The 23726-nt window shown below is 47.5% G+C and overlaps 1 protein-coding gene across 1 annotated transcript; it reads right to left on the bottom strand.

Moving 5' to 3' along the window:
* Nucleotides 1-1208: 1208 nt before the first annotated feature.
* Nucleotides 1209-21882, bottom strand: tm7sf3 (transmembrane 7 superfamily member 3; the record flags this gene model as incomplete). The annotated part of the gene is made up of 12 exons (XM_080538092.1): nt 1209-1493; nt 2552-2714; nt 3394-3491; nt 4038-4190; nt 4860-4940; nt 13284-13370; nt 14622-14799; nt 15542-15713; nt 17360-17480; nt 19151-19301; nt 21325-21479; nt 21876-21882. The coding sequence occupies 12 exons, from the start codon at nt 21880-21882 to the stop codon at nt 1234-1236; spliced, it is 1626 nt and encodes a 541-aa protein (XP_080394218.1). The 3' UTR covers nt 1209-1233.
* Nucleotides 21883-23726: the final 1844 nt, after the last annotated feature.

Raw genomic sequence — 23726 nt, 5'->3', positions numbered from 1 at the left:
AAACAATGACTATGAGGTTAAAGTATAGACTGTCTGTCATCATCATCATCATCATCAAAGTCTTCCCTGGCCTACCAGCACGTTTGTAATTGCTGAGCTCACCAGTGTTCCAAAAAAATAACATATATATATACCTATGTTTTGTTTTTTTGGCCTATGTTTTGTTTCTTTGGCCTACGTTTTTCATGAAGATTTTTCAGCCTAATCATGACTTCCTTGACCAGACATCAAAAGCAGACTCCAAAGGCAAAGGCAAATGCAAAGCCTTGTGTACCACCACATTCAAACTGACAAATCTGCTCATAAACACGAATGTACGTTCACTTTACCACCAGATCACCTGCTGTACATCAGCGTACAGTAGTGGTTTGTGACTGAAGAGAGCCATAAAAACACCTCCACAACACATACAGTAGAAGGCTGAGAGTACCTTCCCATACAAGTAATACTTTCAAATGCAAAAAAGTCTGTGGTCAGGATTAAAGGTTCTTAGAAAACACCATTCAAATTTCAGTATCCTAGCTACAACAGTTCTTAAAATCATCTATTATACAGATATGGTAAAAATAAATTACTTTTCGCCGATCGTTAAAAAAACAAACATAACTGACATTAATTGAGCACGGTGTAAAAGTGATAGTTAGTCGTCACACACAAAAAGTTCAACGTCGCAACGTTGACCAGTCCTGGTGGTTTCTTGTGCCGGTGAGTGGTCTTAAAGAGTAGCCGGTCGCACACACATTTGTGCACTGTTTATCTAGACTACGACAGAGTCACTGTACTGCATTAGGGTAGATGGTGTCCCCGACTATTATGGCACAATTATGGCAGTACTTCGTCAGTACTCTCTGACAGTTGAAATATCCGAAATATCTCTGACAGTTGACATTCAAATAGCCGATAAGGCGGAGGAGGAGACAGCTTGTGCTCTGCTCCGCGCGCTCGGAACGTGTTCGATCTGTGTACGACGTCCTGAGGACACGTAGGAGCTCATTCTAAAGCACAACATCAGGCTCTTAAAACATTCTCTGACTGGCAGGCTGTCTCTCCTCAGACATCAGTGGAGTCTCCCTGATCGCGATGCTCCTTCCAATATGCCCCCCCACCCCTCCCCCACTGTAGATGCAGTGTCATAACATCATAACACAGTCAGGGAACACAGTGTTTCTACCTGGCTGGGTAAAAATGATCCCGTTTCGAAGGAGGGAGGGAGGGAGGAAGAGAGAGAGGGGTTTAAAGGAGGAGGGGCGTGCGTTCTTCTCCCAGGGCAGGTTCCCTGGGTCCGGTCAGCTGTTGGAGGCGTGCCAGGAGGCGGGTGGGGAACGAGGGGGTGTGGTAGCTCGGGTCCAACACGTTGGTCTTGCGCCGCTCGAGCTCCTGCCGCCACATGAGGTAGGGGCTGGGGGGGAAGAAGGGGCGAGAGCGCTCGCGGTACAGCTGCAGGACCACCCCCGACACCGCCAGCACCACCCAGACCGTGATCATGACGAAGTCTGAGGGAGACAAAGACGGAGGGAGGAGGGAGGGAAACAGAGAGATTGAGTTGCTGTCGTAAACCTGAACATAGATCTTTTTGTTTCTTTGGTTGTTAGTTACTACTTTCTAGACCTTTTGCTAGCATATCAGCCCAATAGAGCTCTCAGGTCTTCTGACGCTGGTTTGCTCTATGTACAAAAGAAGAGATTTGGTGAGGCTGCATTCTCATTTTATGCACCCAAATTGTGGAATGCACTGCCAGTGTACATCAGGGATGCAACCTCAGCAAATATGTTCAAGTCAAGAGTAAAAACCCATCTTTTTAATATTGCCTTGAAATGACTAAATAATTAAATTATGATTATATAATGATTAAAGCACTTTGAGCTGCAACGTTTTGCAGGAAAAGTGCTATACAAAGTAAGTAAATTATTATTATTATTATGATTATAATTATGATTATTATTATGATTATTATTATGATGTACAATATCACTTCCTCTAACGATATTTAGTCGACGAATTGGGCAACCATTCAGTAGAGTTTGGTAATCAAAACCTTTTAGCTGGGGGAATGTTAGGTGCCCAAGCACAGTAAACATGTAACAAATATAATGATCAGGAAGAATTGATGGACAGATGATTTTCTTTTCAACCTTGTCTGTCTTGTTGTCGACAGATCAGGAACCCCTGTTTATTACCTCTCAGGACCAGGAGGGGGCGCCCTTCACACTTTTATGCCTCAACATCAATAAGACTTTTTTAAACGAGCACAGGGCACTGAATGTATATGGTACTTTGTATTTGTACATGTTAACAGTACTCTATCTATTTTTTCACTCATATTGGTACTGCATATATTGTCTTGAGTATTGTTGTGTTGTTGTCTTGTTGTTGTATGTACTGTAGCTTCTTCAGCATGGAGAATACCAAGTCATGTTCCTAGTGCACTGCACATGGTGAATAAAGTTGAATTGAATTGCATTCATCCAGCCACCTGGTAATAGAAGGGTTAATAGTCCACACAGGTCAGGTAATAGAAGGTTCATAGGACAAAACTGATTCACTGACTCACCGATGGCCTGGAAAGGCACAGCAGTGAAGGCTGAGCTGAAGTTCTCGTTGAGGAAGCGCTTGAGCACATTGAGAGTGATGTAGGAGAGGCTGGTGTAGACGTAGCTGTTCACCGCCAGCACCACGGCATAGCCCCCGGCCACACCACACGTAACGATGTTACCCTGCACACACACACACACACACACACACACAAACACACACACACTAATATGAGCCTGGCTGGTTGAGCTGTTCTGATCCTCTAGTGCATGCCTTATATCTGCGCCCGACCGTGAGGGTTTAAATCCTGATCCCAACCCAATTCTGACACACTATTAATCTCCTATTAGTCTCAGGAGTGAAATATCCAAAATGGAAATGAAAGGGAATCACCCTATTCTTTTGAGAAAACAACAACAAGGACACACGACACATCTACATCTCACAAACATAGGCAATAGTGCAATATTCTATAACCCTGCAATATGTTTACATTCTTGTGTTAAGTTTACATACACTGTATATACGTTACTAGTTCATATGTTTATAAAAGTACATAGTTACATGCTAACACCCCCCTGTCTATATACCCCCCTGTGAATAGGCCATATAGTGTATATACGTTTACATAATAGATTCATTCTTAGATTCCTACTGATTACTTATCCCCCTATTTACAGTATATCCCCCCTATTTATGTCTATTTACGTCTCATTCTTGTTTTTTTATTATCTTAGGACTGTGTTTTATTATCTTAGGACAGTGTTAATTGTTAGCACCTAGGGTTTGCATTTCAATTCCGTTGTACCCGTACAATGACAATAAAGATCATTCATTCATTGGCAGAGTTAGGCCTCTCACCTCTCTGGGCCAGCGCACGAAGAACAGCGGGACCACGCTCACGATGCAGCCGAACACCGCCCAGAACACCGCGTCAGACCGGAACACCTCCAGGTCACCTGAGAGCAGATATCACACACACACACACACACACACACACACACACACACACAGTGAGAAGATATCGTACGATTCAACCACCTTTCAAGGACTTTCAAGACTCAAATTCAAGGGCCCAACACGGCGTAGTTTGAGACAGTGACTTTCTTGAGGCAATCGGTGCGACACAGATGGCGGGAGACACATGCAGACTGTATAACGTAGCATATTTACTAACATTACCTAAACATTTATATTGAATTCCCCTCTCTCCCTCCCACATACATATCTTTTTTATTTTATTTTATTATTATTATTATTTCTTTTAAACTTTTTTTAGAGAGAGAGAGAGAGAGAGAGAGAGAGAGAGAGAGAGAGAGAGAGAGAGAGAGAGAGAGAGAGAGAGAGAGAGAGAGAGGGGAATTCAAGTACTTTCAATGACCCCATGTCGATTTTCAAAAACTTTTAAGACCTTGATTTTTCTCTTTTCTCAAATTCAAACATTCAAGGATTTCAAGGACCCTAAGGGAACCCTGGTTACTTAAGCTTCTGTTTGTCTCTCGTACCGACAGGCGTGAAGAGGAAGGTGGAGGCGATGAGGAAGCCCAGGACCAGGCCCACCACCACCACGCAGGACATGACCGACCCGAACCGCCACCAGCTCATCACCAGGACCATGCCCCCGACCACGCCCAACACGGCCGTCAGCGCCAGACGCACTGCAGGAGGGGGAGGAGGAGGGAGGGGGAGGAAGAGAGACATGTGACTTTGGTCCAGAATGGGTCTCTCTCTTTCTTAGTTGACGCCATCAGTTATGAAATCGGTCGACTGTGTGGAGCACAGGGCTGGGGGACAGGGTGGAGCTGGGGGGACAGGGGGACAGGGTGGAGCTGGGGGGGGGGGGGGGGGACAGGGTGGAGCTGGGGGGACAGGGTGGAGCTGGGGGGGCTGGGTGGAGCTGGGGGACAAGGCTTTATAACTAGAATAATAATAATGGACCAATTGGACTCAGTCATTCTTTCCCCACTAAACGTTTTCTTCACAACATTGTCCATCAACCTGCACATGCAGAATAGAGACTCTGGTTGACAGTTCCTATACTGTAGAGAGAGATGGAATGGAATATTGAAAAAATATCAGACCAGTAAAATAAATCTTCATGCATGCATCCTAAAAGGGGAGAGCTCAAAACACATGGCAGCCACAAGCTGCAACGCAAGGCCTAATGTAACTTTAAATATGATTTGGAGAGCAAATGTTTACTATGGAAACAGCACCATCCTTCATCTCCATATCCAGCTGGCTGCTTTAGGAGGGGGCGAGCACAACAAAGACATGGCTAGAAAAAATGAACGTTTACATTCTAATACTTCATTCAAACGACTTACTGTCATATTCCAGAGGTGTCGTTTTTGTGATCAGGACGAAGAAGGAGAACGCTGCAAAGCCAAAGCCCATACAAAATAGCTCTATGAGATGAGAAAGAAAGAGAGAATGAGGATAATTAAATGGATATGAACACAGTGTTGCCACTAGCGGCAAATAGGTTTAGCTCAAGGACGTTCTTGAGTTCAGGGAACTAGTTAAGTTCAAGGAAGTGCGCACAATCAAGAACACACCAGACACCCGTCAACATCACATGCAAAATCCGTTGCTGGTCTGCAGCACAGCAGAGGAGTAACAGGAGATCCTCTGAAATTGTAATATCATAATATTGTCAAATTAAAACCTGCTATAGTAGCTACCCATCACCTCAACTGCCTGAATTGTAATATTGTGTGTTTTTTTCCTGGCATTTTTGTATCCAGGGCAACATGGCTCTCCTTCAGCCATGACCACTTAGCTAGCTACAGTACTTTCCTAGCCATCTAGCTAGCTACAGACTTCAGACGACTATGGAAAGGATTGTTGACCAAATACTAAACTTGAGTACTTTATTTGGGCATTATGTTATTTTTCCAATACTTTGAGCTGATTAGACAACAGCAAATACATTTCACAAGAAGATTTGCCATTCACAATGCATCATTTCTGTTGTTGTTATTATTATTCTCAAAGCATCATACAACTTGATGATGTATTTTCAAATGAAGTTGTATGTTTGCATCTTTTTAAAAGTGGATTTGGATGCACAATCCTGTTAACGAGAAAAGGGTAGTGGCAAGAAAGTCCCTGTTTGTGGAAACAGTTATGTACACTATATTTTTCAAACCAAGCCTTACACTTGTTTTTGTATAGGATCATTGACTGCTCCATTTGGGAGTCTGTTTTTTTTTTATACTTCACTATCTTTAGCCACAACAAGACCTTCGACCTACAGTACTGCCCTTATTTCCATGCTCTGCCATGAACTTTGAATCGAACCTGTACTTTCACAAACCATTAATAACTTTGTGAGCAGTTAGCTTGTTACTGATGTGCTTGTAGTAGTTTATTACTGGTCCTCTGATAACATCTTGAGATGATTAATACAAAGTCTTTACTTCCTAATTAGTTTCCCCCTAATGCTGTGTGGGCCAACTCAGACAACTCCTTGTGTTATGAAGGCCCACAATTTAGAGCCAGTTAGTTTCCCCAAATCAGCCCTATTTTGCCCCTGTTATTTCCTTAATTATTTTCCATACTATTCATGTACGTTTTCATGAAGGTGTATGTATTGTTATTGTAATTGTAGAAGTTCTGTCTTAGATTTGTTCAGTATTGTGCAAGCGCCAGATTAGTGGGCGTGGTTTTGATTGGCGTACGTGACTTGATGTATGTCCGGTTGGTATATATAGCGACGGAAGTGGTCTGTGCGTCAGAAGAAGAAGAAGAAGCTTCGCGGGAACGTGCTCAACAAATGTGACAGCTCTGTGTGAACTTTCTAGCTAGCCAGCCAGGTTCAGGAAGTTCGCTCAATAAAGTCGCTCTTTATTCTGAATGTCCAGGGAACTGTGAGCCGTACGGAGTTTAGTGAGTTAACAGCGCTAGCCCAGTTTAGCTGTGTCCCCGTTAGCCAGCCTTGCTAGCCGCCGGCTGCTAACGTTGGCGCATAGCGAGACCCAAGCCGGACAGAGCCGTCGCCTCCGAGGTGGATTGCGACCGACCGCTGACACCACCGGAGCTGACCGTGGACCACCGGACCTGAGCCATTCACACCTCGTCGTTTGCTACGAAGACGCCCCTTTCCCTTCAAATTGCAACGTCACTCCCCCCCCTTGTCTGCTGCCTTCCTCGAGTCACATGCGAGCTCCAACCAGGCCTCAACGCGCTCATTCTCAGTCCGGGACTCTAAGCCTTTTCAAGGCCAGGTACTGTGTGTGAGTGAGTGAGTGAGTGAGTGTGTGTGTGGCCGGCGGGGAGGGAGTATATCGGGATGTATATATAATTTGTATAAATAAATGTGTTTGTTTATATTTGATACATTGCTGTGTGTTTAGTTGTCTGTATTGTTTAGTTTAACAGCAAATCTAGTATTGGGTTTAAGTATTGTCTTATAGTGTGATTAACTGTGATATGCTAGTCTAAAGGGTTGCTGGCGCCCCCTGCCTCTATCCTCCTACACTGCCGATTTAGCTCAGAGTTAGTTAGATAACCAGCCCTTCCTAAAATTCTACAGTCCTTTTAGCTACTCCCTGGTTACAATTGGTCCTTCGAGCCGGATAGGTTGTGTAGTGATAGCATGGCTGAGCGCAGCCAACCAGACAAGACAGCCATCAAAGAGCACCAGCCTGAGGATGAGATGGCAGAACAGCAGGGTTTTGCCGTAGAAACGGAAGAGCAGGAAGGAGAGGCCCGGTCTGACAGCGCCTGCGGGCGGAAGAGGGAGGGCCTCAGCCTTAACGATCTGCCTCCCAGTACGGCGCGCTCGAGACCTAGCTCCTGCCGTTCAGTGGCTTCCTCCCGGTCCAGGGTTTCCGTGGGCAGTTCTGCCTCTGGGGCGGATAGCATGCACTCCAGAGGGAGTAGTGCCGCGCTGTCAGAATGTATGCGCCAACAGGCCGAGATGGCGTTCGAGCGGGAACGCCTCCAGTTCGAGCGTGAACGCCTCCAGATGGAAGGAGCGGAACGTGCGGCGGAGAGACAGCGCCAGGAGGCGTTAGAGAGGGAACGTGCGGCGGAGAGACAGCGCCAGGAGGCGTTAGAGAGGGAACGCATCCAGTTCGAGCGCGAGCGCCTCCAGATGGAGGGGGCGGAACGCGCGGCGGAGAGGCAGCGCCAGGAGGCGCTAGAACGTGAACGCCTCCAGATGGAGCGCGACCGCCTCCAGATGGAGAGAGAGCAACTGCACGCGGAGAAGATGGAGGAAATGATGCAGACCATGCGCGACGTGTGCATCAGCAGAGCTCCGTCGGCCCGTAGCTCCAGAGCATCATCCGCACGGCCCTCTCGAGTGCCATCTCCTGAACCCCCCGCCGATGGCTCCATGACCCCCGCCATGACTGTCCAACTACAGGCCCAGCTGACCACCTTGAAGGAAGAGGACCAGGGAACCGACCGCTACGCGGCCCAGAGGGAGCCAGCGTCGCTGCCCGGGAGGGGAGCCATTCCCCAAGAGCGTAGCACACCCCTAGGTCCTCCAGTGAACCAAAAGGACACCCAGACCGTCACTCCAGCCCCGATCATCCACTACAGGATGTTTCCCCAGGTGGAGGGACCCAAGTTCCCCTTCTTCAAGGACGAGGACAGGAGCCAGTATGTGGAACTACGCATCTGCCTAGACACGCTCTTGGACGACTCCTGCTCAGAGTCCTACAAATATGCGATTCTCCTTCAGCATGTGAGGAACCCCAGAGCCCACAACATGGTTCTGGCCCATGCCTCCGCACCGACACCTTACACCAGAGCGCTCGCCGACTTGGATGCCCGCTACGGTCGTCCCTGGAACCACGCCCTTGCTGAACTGCAAGCCCTCGAACAGCAGGCCCCCATCAAGGATGAACGGGCGCTGGATGACTTCGCGCTCCGCGTGCACACCTTGGTTGGAATGCTGAAGACGCAGGGCCCAGCTGGCGCCAGCGAGATCAACAGCACCTCCAACGTAGAGCGGCTGCTCCGCAAGATCCCACGCTTCCGGCAGGAGAGGTTCCGGCGACAGCAGCGCGTTCGTAACCCCGGGAAGTTGGGTCTGAGCATGGCTGCCTTCGCGGAGTTCCTACTGGAGGAAGTGCATGACACCAACGTAGACGCCATGGGTTACGCTGAGCCGAAGAAGGAGAGGGAGAAGGGAGACCGCTGGGACAGGCCGAGCTCGAACAGAGGACGCCCAGTAGGAGTGCTGCACACGGAGGAGGAGCCTCGGAGAGAGAGGAAAGCCCGACCTGAGGGAAAGGATTCCTCTCAACCCCCTCAAAAGGGACGGAGAGGTCCACCGCCATGTCCGTACTGCACCAGCGAGCACTGGTTCAATGAGTGCAGTGACTTCAACAACCTGAGTACCGAGGCCAAGCAGAGGTGGCTCGAGGAGAACAAGAGGTGCTGGAACTGTGGGCGCGACCATCTGGCTAAGAACTGCACCTTGAGGAGAAAGTGCAACCGCTGTGAGGAGGTCCACCTCAACATCCTACACGAGGTCTCCCTCGCCAGGTCCACGGAGGGCACCAGAAGCCCTAGGTCCGGTAGCGCACCGGAAGAGGAAACACCTGTCTACTATCTAGACCCAACCCAGAGCAGCGGCTCCAAGGTCCTACTGAAGGTGGTGAAGGTCCGACTTCACCACAACAACGCTGTGTACGACACGTACGCCGTTCTAGACGACGGGTCGGAACGGACCATCCTTCTCCAGGAGGCAGTGCGCCAGTTGGGGCTCCAAGGGACTGAGGAGAAGCTGACTCTGCGCACGATACGTCGCGACCTTAAAGAGGTCACCGGGGCGAGAATCAACTTCTCTATCTCCCCGGCGGGGCGGCCGTCGGACAGATATCGGCTTCAGAATGTCTTCACCGCAGACCAGCTAGCGCTCTCCCGCTACGACTACCCCCTGGAGAGATTACGCGCAAGATATTCCCACCTACGGCGAGTAGACCTACATCCGATAGAAGGAGCGGAGCCAACCCTTCTCATCGGCTCGGACAACGCTGCACTGATCGTGTCGCTCCGTCCTCCGCTGAGAGGACCACGAGGCTGCCCGATGGCTGTTAAGACTGCGCTTGGGTGGGCCCTCCAAGGCGCTACCGAGTGGAGAGATAGAGACGGGAGAGCTACGTCATCCCTCCATGTCCGAACCGAAGAAGTGCAGACCATCAACTGCCTTCACACCAGTGTGGACTCCATGAATGCGGCGCTACTAGACGACGTCCAGAAGCTGTGGACGCTAGACGTTGCGCCCTACAAGAATGAGAAGCTCTACGTACGGTCAAAGGAGGACGTCTACGCCATAGACCTCCTTAAAGAAAAGACAGTGCGTATCGAAGTCCAGGGCGTGAAGAGATACGTCACACCACTACTCCGAAGAGAACCCATGCCAGAGTTTCGAGTATCCCCTCGAACCGTCCTACAGTGTCTGACCAGCACTGAGAAGCGTATGAGGAAGGACGAGGTCCTTGCTGCTTCTTACAGAACGGAGATGAAGAAACTGACGGAGTCCGGTCTGGTGAAGAAGCTTGAGCCAGCCGAGGCGAACCAGAGTGCCGAGTCTTGGTACCTCCCGCACCACAATGTTCACCACAACGGGAAGAACCGAGTGGTCTTCAACTGTAGCTACCAGGTGGGGAAGCTCAACCTCAACCACTATCTTCTCCCTGGTCCAACCTTGACCCCAGCCCTCTTGGGAGTTCTGGTGCGATTCCGTCAGCAGCCGATCGCAGTCAGTGGTGACATTAAGCGAATGTTTCACCAGGTCAGGATGTTGGAGGAAGACAAGCCACTCATGAGGTTTCTCTGGAGAGAGGACCCGAGCGACCCCGACCCCTCTATCTACCAGTGGAAGGTGCTACCCTTCGGGACAACCTGCAGCCCCTGTTGCGCCACCTATGCGCTACAGACTCACGCCGCGCAGGAGACGGCACCTCCTGGAGTGTTTGACGCCGTCCATAAGAGCTTTTACGTGGACAACTGCCTCCACAGTTCGAAGACAGCCACGGAAGCCCGCCAGCTAGTCCAGGACCTGCGTGCTCATCTCCAGGAGGGTGGATTTGAGATCTGCCAGTGGGCCAGCAACGACCCGCAAGTCATCAGAGACCTCCCGGAGGAGGCCACCTCGACCAGCAGCGAGGCTTGGGTCTCTCACTCACCAGATGATGCTCAGGAGATGACGCTCGGACTTATCTGGCAGTTCCAGACCGACACTCTACGCTATCGCAATAAGCCTGCCAAGCCCCAACGCGTCACGATGAGAACGATATACAGCACTCTAGCGAGCCAGTACGACCCACTGGGATATATCGCTCCCTTCACGACGATGGCCAAGGTGCTTGTCCGGGAGCTGTGGGCCCAAGAACGAGGATGGGACGATCCTCTGCCTCGTCACCTAGAAGAGAAGTGGAAGGCCTGGGAGCAGGAAATTCGCTCAGTAAAGAACGTCCTACGTACCATTCTCGGACAGAAGGTGCCTACCGATGAGGTGCTCGAGACTGTACTAGCAGAGATTGAGGGCATCTTGAACTCCCGGCCCCTAGGCTATACCTCCAGTGATGTAGCAGATCTGGATCCCATTACGCCCAACTTCTTGCTGATGGGGCGGCGAGACTCTGCACTGCCTCAGGTAGTCTACGACCCTGCAGAGCTCACCGGAAGAAGATGGTGGAGGCACAGCCAGGTGCTCGCGGACCAGTTTTGGAGGCAGTTCATACTGCACTACCTGCCGACCCTGCAAGTCAGGCAGAAGTGGACGAGGGAGAGAGACAACTTGTCCGAAGGTGCCGTGGTACTGGTGATCGACCAGTCCCTTCCACGCGCCGCCTGGCAGACAGGCAGAGTGACCAAGGTCCTGCCGGGTCCGGATGGAAGGGTGCGGACGGCCATCGTGGACGTTGGTGGTCGCACTTACACCCGACCTGTGGCACGCCTGATTGAGCTCCCTCAAATTACAAAGGACACTATCACCTCATACCTCACGCTGCTAGAGCAGCCTAGCCAGTGTGCCTTCCATAGTTAAATGAAACCGAGGGTTTCATGGGGCGGCTGTTATGAAGGCCCACAATTTAGAGCCAGTTAGTTTCCCCAAATCAGCCCTATTTTGCCCCTGTTATTTCCTTAATTATTTTCCATACTATTCATGTACGTTTTCATGAAGGTGTATGTATTGTTATTGTAATTGTATAAGTTCTGTCTTAGATTTGTTCAGTATTGTGCAAGCGCCAGATTAGTGGGCGTGGTTTTGATTGGCGTACGTGACTTGATGTATGTCCGGTTGGTATATATAGCGACGGAAGTGGTCTGTGCGTCAGAAGAAGAAGAAGAAGCTTCGCGGGAACGTGCTCAACAAATGTGACAGCTCTGTGTGAACTTTCTAGCTAGCCAGCCAGGTTCAGGAAGTTCGCTCAATAAAGTCGCTCTTTATTCTGAATGTCCAGGGAACTGTGAGCCGTACGGAGTTTAGTGAGTTAACAGCGCTAGCCCAGTTTAGCTGTGTCCCCGTTAGCCAGCCTTGCTAGCCGCCGGCTGCTAACGTTGGCGCATAGCGAGACCCAAGCCGGACAGAGCCGTCGCCTCCGAGGTGGATTGCGACCGACCGCTGACACCACCGGAGCTGACCGTGGACCACCGGACCTGAGCCATTCACACCTCGTCGTTTGCTACGAAGACGCCCCTTTCCCTTCAAATTGCAACGTCACTCCCCCCCCTTGTCTGCTGCCTTCCTCGAGTCACATGCGAGCTCCAACCAGGCCTCAACGCGCTCATTCTCAGTCCGGGACTCTAAGCCTTTTCAAGGCCAGGTACTGTGTGTGAGTGAGTGAGTGAGTGTGTGTGTGGCTGGCGGGGAGGGAGTATATCGGGATGTATATATAATTTGTATAAATAAATGTGTTTGTTTATATTTGATACATTGCTGTGTGTTTAGTTGTCTGTATTGTTTAGTTTAACAGCAAATCTAGTATTGGGTTTAAGTATTGTCTTATAGTGTGATTAACTGTGATATGCTAGTCTAAAGGGTTGCTGGCGCCCCCTGCCTCTATCCTCCTACACTGCCGATTTAGCTCAGAGTTAGTTAGATAACCAGCCCTTCCTAAAATTCTACAGTCCTTTTAGCTACTCCCTGGTTACACCTTGCCTTACTAGAACAGCCGTGCCTTTTTACCTACTAAAAGAGGTAACAGTGCTCAAGCTGCTATTTACAGGCTTTTCTTTTTAGACCTCTTTGAATCGAATGTTAGACCTATTCGCGAGGTGATGAAATTAGGGATTTCACTGCCATACAGACAAAAAAGGAAGCGAATTGGCATTTCTTTGGTTCCAGCTTGATTCATTTCTGCATTAATAGATGTGGTCGGACTGATTTCCTTGCAGGATCTCATTTTTAAGACCTAGCACGTCATTTTTAGGCCGAATAATTGATTTTTTTTTGTTGCCTTTTTAGGCCTTATGGATTGGATTGCTGGATTTGAGACCTTAAGGCTTTTTAAGACCAGCGCGGGAACCCTGTATTTACACACAACGACCACTAGTTGGCCGCTTGTAAATTAGCCTGCTTCCTACACAGAAAAACGGCAAAATAGCTTTATATTAGCTTATCCTGATGTGATTTTGAAAATGTAAGGATACTGGATTGTAGAATGCACATATCTAGGAAAAGTCATGAAAGGAGGGTCCTGAAATGTGATCGTGTGCAAAGATATAACACTTTTCTTTACTCATGGCTGTTCTAGTTAATGGACGTGGTCTCCACCACTCACCACATTTGAAGAAACGGTGTCCGAAGAAGCAAACCAAGAGGCCGGCTAAACCAGCGATGGTGAAGAACAGCTTTGTGGAAACCTTCCCTGGAGCAAAACAAAGACCACAAACATTTAGCCAGTCTGCTTTCTCATCCAAACATTTAGCCAGTCTGCTTTCTCATCCAAACATTTAGCTAGTCTGCTTTCTCATCCAAACATTTAGCCAGTCTGCTTTCTCATCCAAACATTTAGCTAGTCTGCTTTCTCATCCAAACATTTAGCCAGTCTGCTTTCTCATCCAAACATTTAGCTAGTCTGCTTTCTCATCCAAACATTTAGCCAGTCTGCTTTCTCATCCAAACATTTAGCCAGTCTGCTTTCTCATCCAAACATTTAGCCAGTCTGCTTTCTCATCCAAACATTTAGCCAGTCTGCTTTCTCATCCAAACATTTAGCCAGTCTGCTTTCTCATCCAAACATTTAGCCAGTCTGCTTTCTCATCCAAACATTTAGCCAGTCTGCTTTCTCATCCAAACATTTAGCCAGTCTGCTTTCTCATCCAAACATTTAGCCAGTCTGTTTTCCCTCTCTATTGCATTATAATTAATCTAATAACCAGTGCACACCACTACTATTATCCCAATCCCAAATCACAAAATTGCGGGAAGATTTGCGTACACACGTTTTTGGGCGGATGCAAGCTTTATAAATGAGTCCCCTGGAGAGCTCCCAGAATTGTACCTGATTGGTTGACTCCGATTCCAGTGGGAAACTTAGATTAACAGCTTTGTACACTTGAGTTTCATGCAGCAAGAGTTCAAGTATCAGGGTTCACCAGTCTGAAAGCAGCTGACAACTTAATTAACCCCTGAGGACTGATGCCAATGTGTCTCTCATTCACTGGATATCATTGGAAACCGTATTGACTCCGACACCTTTTCATCTCAAGCACCTTTTCATCCAGGGCTGGTCGGCCCCCTGTTGTAGTTTTATGTCAAATACACTGAGAGTTGACGTCTGTATCTCTACATTCTGGGAAATCGTAGCTAACAATTCAGTCTGCCTGGGGACAGTGCCAATGACTTTTTGCGCACTTACTAAAGTCTAGTTTTCTGTCACCACATTTGTTTGCCAAGATTAGTGATCTCATAAAGGGTGTCGACTTTGTATATAAGGGGTGTGCTCAGAGAAGGAGGAGGCTCTGAGGCTCTGGGGCTCTGGACGTTGCAAACTCTAGACTCCTGTCATGTAACTTTATAAATAAAAGGCTTCAAGCTAAATTGGTCAATCTCCTTGTGTTCAATATTCAATATCAATAGAGAAGAAACCAGATTAAATCCACTACACCCCACTTACCCAGTGTTGAGCACCCATCCAGGGCGGAGCTGAAGCTGCAGGCGTAGCTGTGAACAGGGACGTAGGAGGCAGAGGTGTTCCACACGGGATCCCTGACGATCACAGAGTAGATCACACCTTGCCCTGGGATGGAGCTAAACGACACTGTTGTTTTCTCATCCGAAGACAGTGTAATGAGCTAGAGAGATAAAAAGGAAAGAGGGTAGAGATAGAAAGGAAAGAGAGGGGTAAAAAGAAAGGAAAGTTAAATTAAATTAAACATCATGGAAAGGAGGAGATATTATCAAAATGTTTCACAACAGTATTTTAAGCAAAACCAGCAGTTGTGTACTATTTCTACCTTCTGAAATGACGGCTAGGACTGGTCATATCAAGCGAAAGGTTCTTTATATGCAAATCTGCTGACATACACTTGTGATCACTTTCTTTTCAATAAAACAAGCTATTAGATATTCACTTTCAATTCTGGATGTACAATTCGCATTTCTCAAAAACAACAAACTGTCAACTTATATGACGTCTTGCTGCAAGGCATTCTGGAACCTGCAGTTCTACCCATTCTTAGTACAACAGAATTCTTATACAACAGAAATGTACTTCTTTATATAGACCTGTCTTTTGACAGGTAGCAATTACAAAGAAGCAATTACTCAATCAATAATTGATAAGGACACCTACAATTGGTGCTACTACCTCAAGTCGAGTCGTTTCATTTTGAAAATGTAATCATCAGCCCACCCACTTCTGACTGCTCAGTCACCGTTGAGCAAGTTCTGTTGACAGACTCCAAAGTACGGTGTGTGTCTGGCCTCAGACCCACTGAATCAGCCCCTGTATAGCAACTGTATAGATATAACTATATTTACTGTCAAAGAGACAGTTCCACTGTAGTGGATTCACACCCGTCACCCTCAGCTCACCCGTTTCCCATGATCTCTCATGCTCTGCACGTTAGCTACGCTCTGGATGGCGGTGATGAGGCTGCGTTCTGATAGGTCACTCTCAGGCAGGAAGTACTGGTAGATGTCGTACTGCAGGCGGAAGCGTGTGGTGACACCCACGGCGGTGTCACACGCCGGCGGATTGTCACCCCTGAGTTGGAGGTGGAAATGGTCAAAAGTAAATGGGAGTCAGCCTAAAATAGCACCATAACAAGCTCAGGTAAATTCGGAACACAATTGGAATTCATAGAAATGTTGTCACATTCTTTTCCCCCAAAATACATGAAGCAGAGAAAGACAAGAAATGGAGACAGAAAGGAAAATGGGGGGGGGGGGGGGGGGGGGGGGGGCACTACATAAATGAACCATCTGGTTAAAGTCTGAATTAGCTGGCTGACCACCTTGTTAACAACGTAAACAAATCTATGTGTTGGGTTTGTAAAAGTAACCAACACCGTTCTGCTGTATTGAAGAGACTGACCTTAACACTAGAAGAGCCGTGAGAAGTCACGGTGACCCCTGTGAGTAAAAACTTTCAAATTTCAGGACCTCCTTTCATGACTTTTCCTAGATATGTGCGTTCTACCAGTTTTTCTGTGTAGAAGGCAGGCTAAAAAAAGAAGCGCCCTCTAGTGATCTGTGTGTAAATAGCAGATTTACATTCTAAAAAGGGGGTATATTTGACCCCCAAGGCGGCTCTACTAGTCGGTAAAATAGGCACGGCTGTTGTAGTGTTAAAACAATATATTCTGAGGGTAAGTAAGGTAGTAAGGTAGTATAAACGATGAATTGAAAATCAAGGACCCCAATTGAAATAAGCCAGTGGCTTTCTTGGGTTTTTATCCTTTTAGTTGACCTTGTATGTAATATGTACTTTCATGTACCTACTTCTGCAAACATTCTAATAAAGTTTTCAATCAATCAATCAAAAGGTTTTAGTTTACAGAAGCACACAGATAATCTGCAGCACTTTGTTTACACATGTTATCTTGGACTGCAGCAGAGCAAGGAAGATGAACACTGTCCTCAGGTAACCTTACCTAACCCTAACCCTACAGGTGACCTTACCTAATCCTAACCTGTCCTCAGGTGACGTTACCTAACCCTAACCCTACAGGTGACCTCAGGTAACCTTACCTAACCCTAACCTGTCCTCAGGTGACCTTACCTAACCCTAACCCAAACAGGTGACCTCAGGTGACCTTACCTAACCCTAACCTGTCCTCAGGTGACCTTACCTAACCCTACACAGGTGACCTCAGGTGACCTTACCTAACCCTAACCCTACAGGTGACCTTACCTAACCCTAACCCTACAGGTGACCTCAGGTAACCTTACCTAACCCTAACATGTCCTCAGGTGACCTTACCTAACCCTAACCCTACACAGGTGACCTCAGGTGATCTTACCTAACCCTAACCTGTCCTCAGGTGACCTTACCTAACCCTAACCCTACACAGGTGACCTTACCTAACCCTAACCCTACACAGGTGACCTTATGTAACCCTTACCTGTCCTCAGGTGACCTTACCTAACCTAACCTGTCCTCAGGTAACCTTACCTAACCCTAACCTGTCCTCAGGTAACCTTACCTAACCCTTAACTGTCCTCAGGTAACCTTAAACTGTCCTCAGGTGACCTTACCTAACCCTTAACTGTCCTCAGGTGACCTCAGGTGACCTTACCTAACCCTTAACTGTCCTCAGGTAACCTTAAACTGTCCAAAGGAGGTGTGACAACAGCTTGATTTGGAGGTATGATAGATAGGTATACCCTATCTAATGTGTCATTCATTACCTTGGATATCCAATATTTGCTGGTGCGAAGCGGATAATGGTCTCAAAAAGGTTGTAATGGAGATAGACATTTGGGTCAATGAGCAGGTCAAACTCCATATTACAAGCTCCAGGGACTGGATCTTAAAAAAGGGAGGGGGGGGGGGGGAGAAAACAGATTTCCATTAGATAATTGCTGTTTTTCTTAGGGTATCATTGACAGTGGTGCAGTAGACTGCTGAATGACAGTAGAGCTGGACTGTGGCGATGGCCTAATGTGTAAGAGTACAAATAATAATAATAATAATAATAACTTGTATTTGTATAGCGCTTTTCCTGCAAACGTTACAGCTGAAAGTGCTCCAATCATTATATAATCATAATTTAATTATTTAGTAATTTAAAGGCAATATTAAAAAGATGGGTTTTTAGTCTTGACTTGAACATATTTGCTGAGGTTGCATCCCTAATGTAAACTGGCAGTGCATTCCATAATTTGGGTGCATAAAATGAGAATGCAGCCTCACTCTCTTCTTTTGTACATGTGGTACACAGAGAAAGCCAGCGTCAGAAGCCCTGAGAGCTCTATTGGGCTGATATGCTAGCAAAAGGTTTCAGATGTTATTTTTCTTTCAGATGTTCTGGTGCTGTGCCAGTGAGAGCTTTAGAAACAAGCAGAAGCCAGTTGATGGGGGAAATAACGTTGTTCCTGAGTAGCAAGAGAGCGGTTTAGAATGTCAATACATATGTTGAAACCCTGTGTGAAGAAAGAGAGAGAACAAGAGAGAACGTGCTGATAGACAGACAGACAGCACGGAATCAATAGCAGAGATAGGGAACCACGAGAGAATTTAGTAATATGAAGAAGAAAAAGAAAAAGAAAAAAGGAAATGATAAAACTCCCAAAATGTGGTCTTGTGATTCTAACATCATTTGACAAGGGGCACTTGCCTTACAGCGCAGCATTATATATTAATATTGTGTATCGTGTAAAAGAAGAGATTTGGTGAGGCTGCATTCTGATTTTATGCACCCAAATTGTGGAATGCACTGCCAGTTTACATTAGGGATGCAACCTCAGCAAATATTTTCAAGTCAAGACTAAAAACCCATCTTTTTAATGACTAAATAATTAAATTATGATTATACAATGATTGGAGCACTTTGAGCTGCAACGTTTGCAGGAAAAGCTCTATACAAATAAAAAGGTATTATTATTATTATTATTATTATTATTATTATTATTATTACGTCACATCACAAAGCATTCACACAGAACAACAACATGTCAACTAATTGTGGGGATGTGTGTACCAGTGCTGGTGTAGGATGACCGCTGTGAGAGTGTGTACCATCAAGGCCCTTCACAATCTTGCACCCCCATATCTCTCTGAACTCCTTCACACCTACACTCCCTCTCGAACTCTCCCATCCTCCGCTGCCTTTAAACTCACTATACCTTCTGCCCGCCTGACCACTATGGGGTCTAGAGCCTTCAGCCACTCTGCCCCCCCCTCTCTGGAACTCTCTTCCACAAGACATCCGCAACACTGTCTCTCTCTCTCCACCTTCAAATCCTGCCTGAAAACCCACCTTTTTAAACTGGCGTATTTTTTAAACTGATGGTTGTTTTTAAGTCTTTTGTTTTGTCTTGTTTTGTTTTATTTTGTTTGAATCACTCGTTTGAACCTGTTTGAATCTGTTGCTTGTTTTTAAATGATACTTTGTAAAGTGTCCTTGAGTGCTTTGAAAGGCGCCCATAAATAAAATGCATTATTATAATAATAATTATTATTATTATAATTATTATTACCAGTGTTGGTGTAGGGCAGTATGACCCCCGTGCCGACCACAGGGGCCCCGTCAGGAGCCAGCAGGAACCAGGAGAGCGAGGTCTGAGCAGGCAGCAGGGGGGAGAGGAGGCCGGAGTCCACCGCTGTGAGGGAGAGGCCCTGAACTGGGGTCTGTCAGACCAAACAGTAGAGGATCCATCAGTCAATCAGACAACCACAAACAGTAGAGAATCCATCAGTCAATCAGACAACCAAGAAATCTATACAATCGGTCTATTATTCAACAAGGAGTTCAGTTGATTGAATCAACAACTTTGTAATTGTGACAGAGGATCTGCAATCTGCAGATTATACACTTTGCTCTGGTATTGACAGTAGAGAGGCATCCATTAGTCATTCAGACAACCAAGACATCTCTTAATCTATACAATTGGTCTGATTATTCAGCAATGAGCAATTGATTCATTGAACTAACAACTTTTTTGGTAATTCTGACAGAGGATCTGCAATCTGCAAAGTATCGCCTACACATTGCTCTGGAGTTGCACACTCAAATATTGAGTCAGAATCTTCATCATTGGGTAGGCTGATTTATCAAACATTAGCTAAAAGGCAGGATAACTATTTACACAAACTCGTGGGTTAGTAGTGCTTCCATGCGGATACTTTCCCTCTCAGAGAAAGGCATTCAGCTGTTAGTCTGGACCATGGAGCTTGTGATTAGCTCACCACATGACCACAGCCGTCAGTATCCACAAATCTCACAAGACTCCACCGCGAGTGGGTCAGCAGAGACCGTGTGTGTGTGTGTGTGTGTGTGTGTGTGTGTGTGTGTGTGTGCGTGTGTGAATAATAGCAAGACAGAACTAGAACCACCTTCCTCTCAAAAGTGCTGGAGTGTGCTGTGTACAGTCAACTCAACCTCCCTGCCTCCAACAAGCTATTCAAGTATATAATACAGTCAGTTGAAAAAGAATTAGGACACCCCATGAAATATGTTGGCCTAGTTATTTTGAAGAAATATGGACATATCAATATTTTGATCTTCTTTCAAACAATATCTATAGAAGGTGATGTACTAATTGGAACCAAAAACAATGAACATGTAACCTTGGTTATCATTTATTTCACAAAAAAAGAACAAAGATGTCAATTCCTACTGAGGACAAAGTTAGGACACCTTATGCCCTAATAGGTGGTATTGCCCCCAGGCTGAAATAACCTGAAATAGAAGTTTTCTATAACTGTCTACCAGTCTCTGACATCGACTGGGAGAAGGTTTTTCCCACTCCTCCATGTATAATTCTTTCAGCTGTGTGATGTTTGAGGGGTGTCTTGCATGCACAGCCCGTTTCAAAATCACCCCACAGCATCTCAATAGGATTAAGATCCGGCCTTTGACTTGGCCATTCCAGAACTCTCCATTCCTTTCTTTTGAGCCATTCCTTGGTGGATTTAGTTAAATGTTTTGGGTCATTGGGTCGTTGCATGGTCCACATACACTTCAGCTTAAATCTTTGGACAAAGCAGACCCAAACCATGACATTTCCACCCCCATGCTTCACAGTAAAGGTTAGGCCTTGACTGACAGTGATGTGCCAGGGTTGCCTGGGTTACCCAGTTTTACACACATCAGTTCAATGGGAGGGGAGGGTTGGCACAGAACGGAGACTGAAGACCCATCTCTTCAGGTTACACCTTAACTGCTCCTCCTGAGACATCTACTACCCCCCAGCACTGCGTCTCCTGAGACACCCGCTTTTCCCCTATACTGTGTCCCCTAAGACTTCTACTGCCCCCCTTCTACTTCTACTTTCTCTGTTCTCCAGTGTCTATATATATTATTATTTTTTCCTTTTTTTTTTTTTTTTTTCAGAGACTGCCAATGGCCCCGGGCCTGAGCTAGATTACTCTTCCTGCTGCGACTGGTGTATTGATGATTCACTTGCTTAGTCAAATGTATCGATTGTAAGGTCACTTTGGAATAAGGTGTCTGCTAAATGCCAAAAATGTCAATGTAAATGAGTGAACAGAGTGGAAACTCTGCCCCTTTTACAAAGACCCCTTTACCCTACCATGATGACTACTACTAGCACGACTCCTACTGTAGGTCAGCGGTACGCGCTGCCCCAGCTCCACACAGACAGGACCGGTAGAGGCGTCGTTGGTGTTTAACAAGCTCTGTGTGTCTTACCCTGGTGTAGGACAGCGTGGCGTTGCGGTGTTGCGTGTGGAACTGGAGGGTGATGAACGCCACCTCGGCCGGGATTCTGGAGACCACCGCCTGCACCGTCCCGTTCTGGGGTACGCTCACGTTCTGGAAGGTTCCCAACATGAAGACTACCCGATCTGAAAGAGGAGAGGAGATACATTTGACATTAACTCATACGGTGTATGGTTCTCCTATCTTTATGGACTGCACTTATATAACGCCTTATTCTAAAGCGCTTTACAATGGCCTCTCATTCACCCATTCACACACCAATGGCGGCAAGCTACCATGCAAGGTGCCGGCCCGCTAACTGGGAGCAATTTGGGGTTCAGTGTCTTGCCCAAGGACACTTCGATATGTGACCAGCCGGGGATATGTGACCAGCCTCTCCCCAACCTCCCCTCCTCCTCCCTTCTCTCCCCTGAGCCCCACCCCCTCTGCCCGCCCACACCTCTCTGTCTCAGAGAGAGAGGTGAACCGCCTGTTCAAGAGACAGAACCCCCGGAAGGCGGCCGGTCCGGATGCTGTCTCACCCTCCATGTTGAAGTTCTGCGCTGACCAGCTGTCCCCTGTGTTCAGCAACATCTTCAACTCCTCCCTGGAGTGCTGTCAGGTACCAGCCTGCTTCAAGACCTCCACCATTATCCCTGTCCCCAAAAAGTCGAGGATCACAGGCCTGAATGACTACAGACCCGTTGCCCTGACCTCTGTAGTCATGAAGGTCTTTGAACGCCTCGTCCTTGCCCACCTAAAGTCCATCACAGACCCTCTCCTAGACCCCCTGCAGTTCGCGTATAGAGCCAACAGGTCCGTGGAGGACGCGGTCAACATGGCTCTACACCATGTCCTAGAACATCTGGACACGGCCGGGACCTACGCCAGAATCCTGTTCGTTGACTTCAGTTCGGCATTCAACACTATCTTGCCACCCATACTGGAGTGTGGGCTCTCTGCACTGCAGGTGCCTGACTACACCTGCAGGTGGATCACGAACTTTCTGTCCAACAGGACCCAGCGGGTGAAGCTCGGGAAGTCCATCTCTGAGCTGAGGACCATCAGCACCGGTTCCCCGCAGGGCTGCGTCCTGTCTCCCCTCCTGTTTTCCCTCTACACCAACTGCTGTACCTCCAGCCACCAGTCGGTCAAGCTCCTCAAGTTCGCGGACGACACCACCCTGGTAGGGCTCATCTCCAGGGGGGATGAATCTGCTTACAGGAGCGAGATTGACTTGGTGGTCTCCTGGTGCACCCGGAACAACCTAGAGCTGAATGCTCTTAAGACAGTGGAGCTGATAGTGGACTTCAGGAGGAACCCACCCCCTCCCTCTCCAATCATACTGGGAGGCACTCCAGTCACCACAGTGGAGTCATGCCGCTTCCTTGGGGTGACAGTCTCTCGGGACTTGAAGTGGGGGCCCAACATCGACGCCCTCACAAAAAAGGCCCAGAAGAGACTGTTTTTCCTGAGGCAGCTCAGGAAATTCCACCTTCCTAAGACCACGCTGGTGAACTTCTACACGGCCATCATTGAGTCCATCGTCACCTCCGCCATCATCATCTGGTTCCCCGCTGCAGCGGCCAAGGACAAGGCCAAGCTGCAGCGGGTGATACGCTCGGCGGAGAGGGTGATTGGCTGCCCTTTGCCCCCCCTTGAGGCCCTGTTTAAAAGTAGGGCTTTGGGGAGGGCCAGGAAGATCATGGCTGACCCCGCACACCCAGGACACGGTCTCTTCGCCCCGCTCCCCTCAGGCAGGAGGGTGCGGTCCCTAAAAACTGTGAAGGCCCGACATACACACAGCTTTTTCCCTTGAACACTTGAACACTTGATCTCTGCACTCTATATTTATATTAATTATGACTCTTGCACTTTGATGTTGGTTTGCACTGTCTTGGGGTAGTGGTGGTCTAGTGGATAGTGAGTTGGACTTGGGATCGGAAGGTTGTGAGTTCAAATCCCGCCTGAAGCCACACCACTACTAGTGTGCCCTTGGGTAAGGCACTTAGCCCTCAGTTACTCCAGGGGGGATGTCCCTGTAATTCGTAATTGTAAGTCGCTTTGGATAAAAGCGTCTGCTAAATGGCAAAATTATAAAAAATTAAAATCAAAAATTTAATTAAATTAATTATTTAATTAAAATGTGTCCTGTCTTGCACCTGTCCTGCTGTAAACCGTGCTCCATTGTTCCAAACCAAATTCCTAACATGTTTACATGTCATGGCAATAAAAGTCTTCTGATTCTGATTCTGATTCTTGAACCGCCGATCTGCCAACCTTGCGATCACTAGACGGCGGCGGCGGCGGCTCTACCTCCTGCGCCACAGCCGCCCCAATCCAAGCCCCTATCTAATGTAAGCTTACCCAATACCTGAACGTATTCAGAATGA

The sequence above is a fragment of the Nansenia antarctica genome (genome assembly GCF_963989245.1).
Source record: "Nansenia antarctica genome assembly, chromosome: 8".
In the NCBI taxonomy this organism is placed as follows: domain Eukaryota; kingdom Metazoa; phylum Chordata; class Actinopteri; order Argentiniformes; family Microstomatidae; genus Nansenia; species Nansenia antarctica.
Note: the sequence above shows the minus strand (reverse complement) of the source record. Positions and strands in the feature narration are given on the sequence as shown.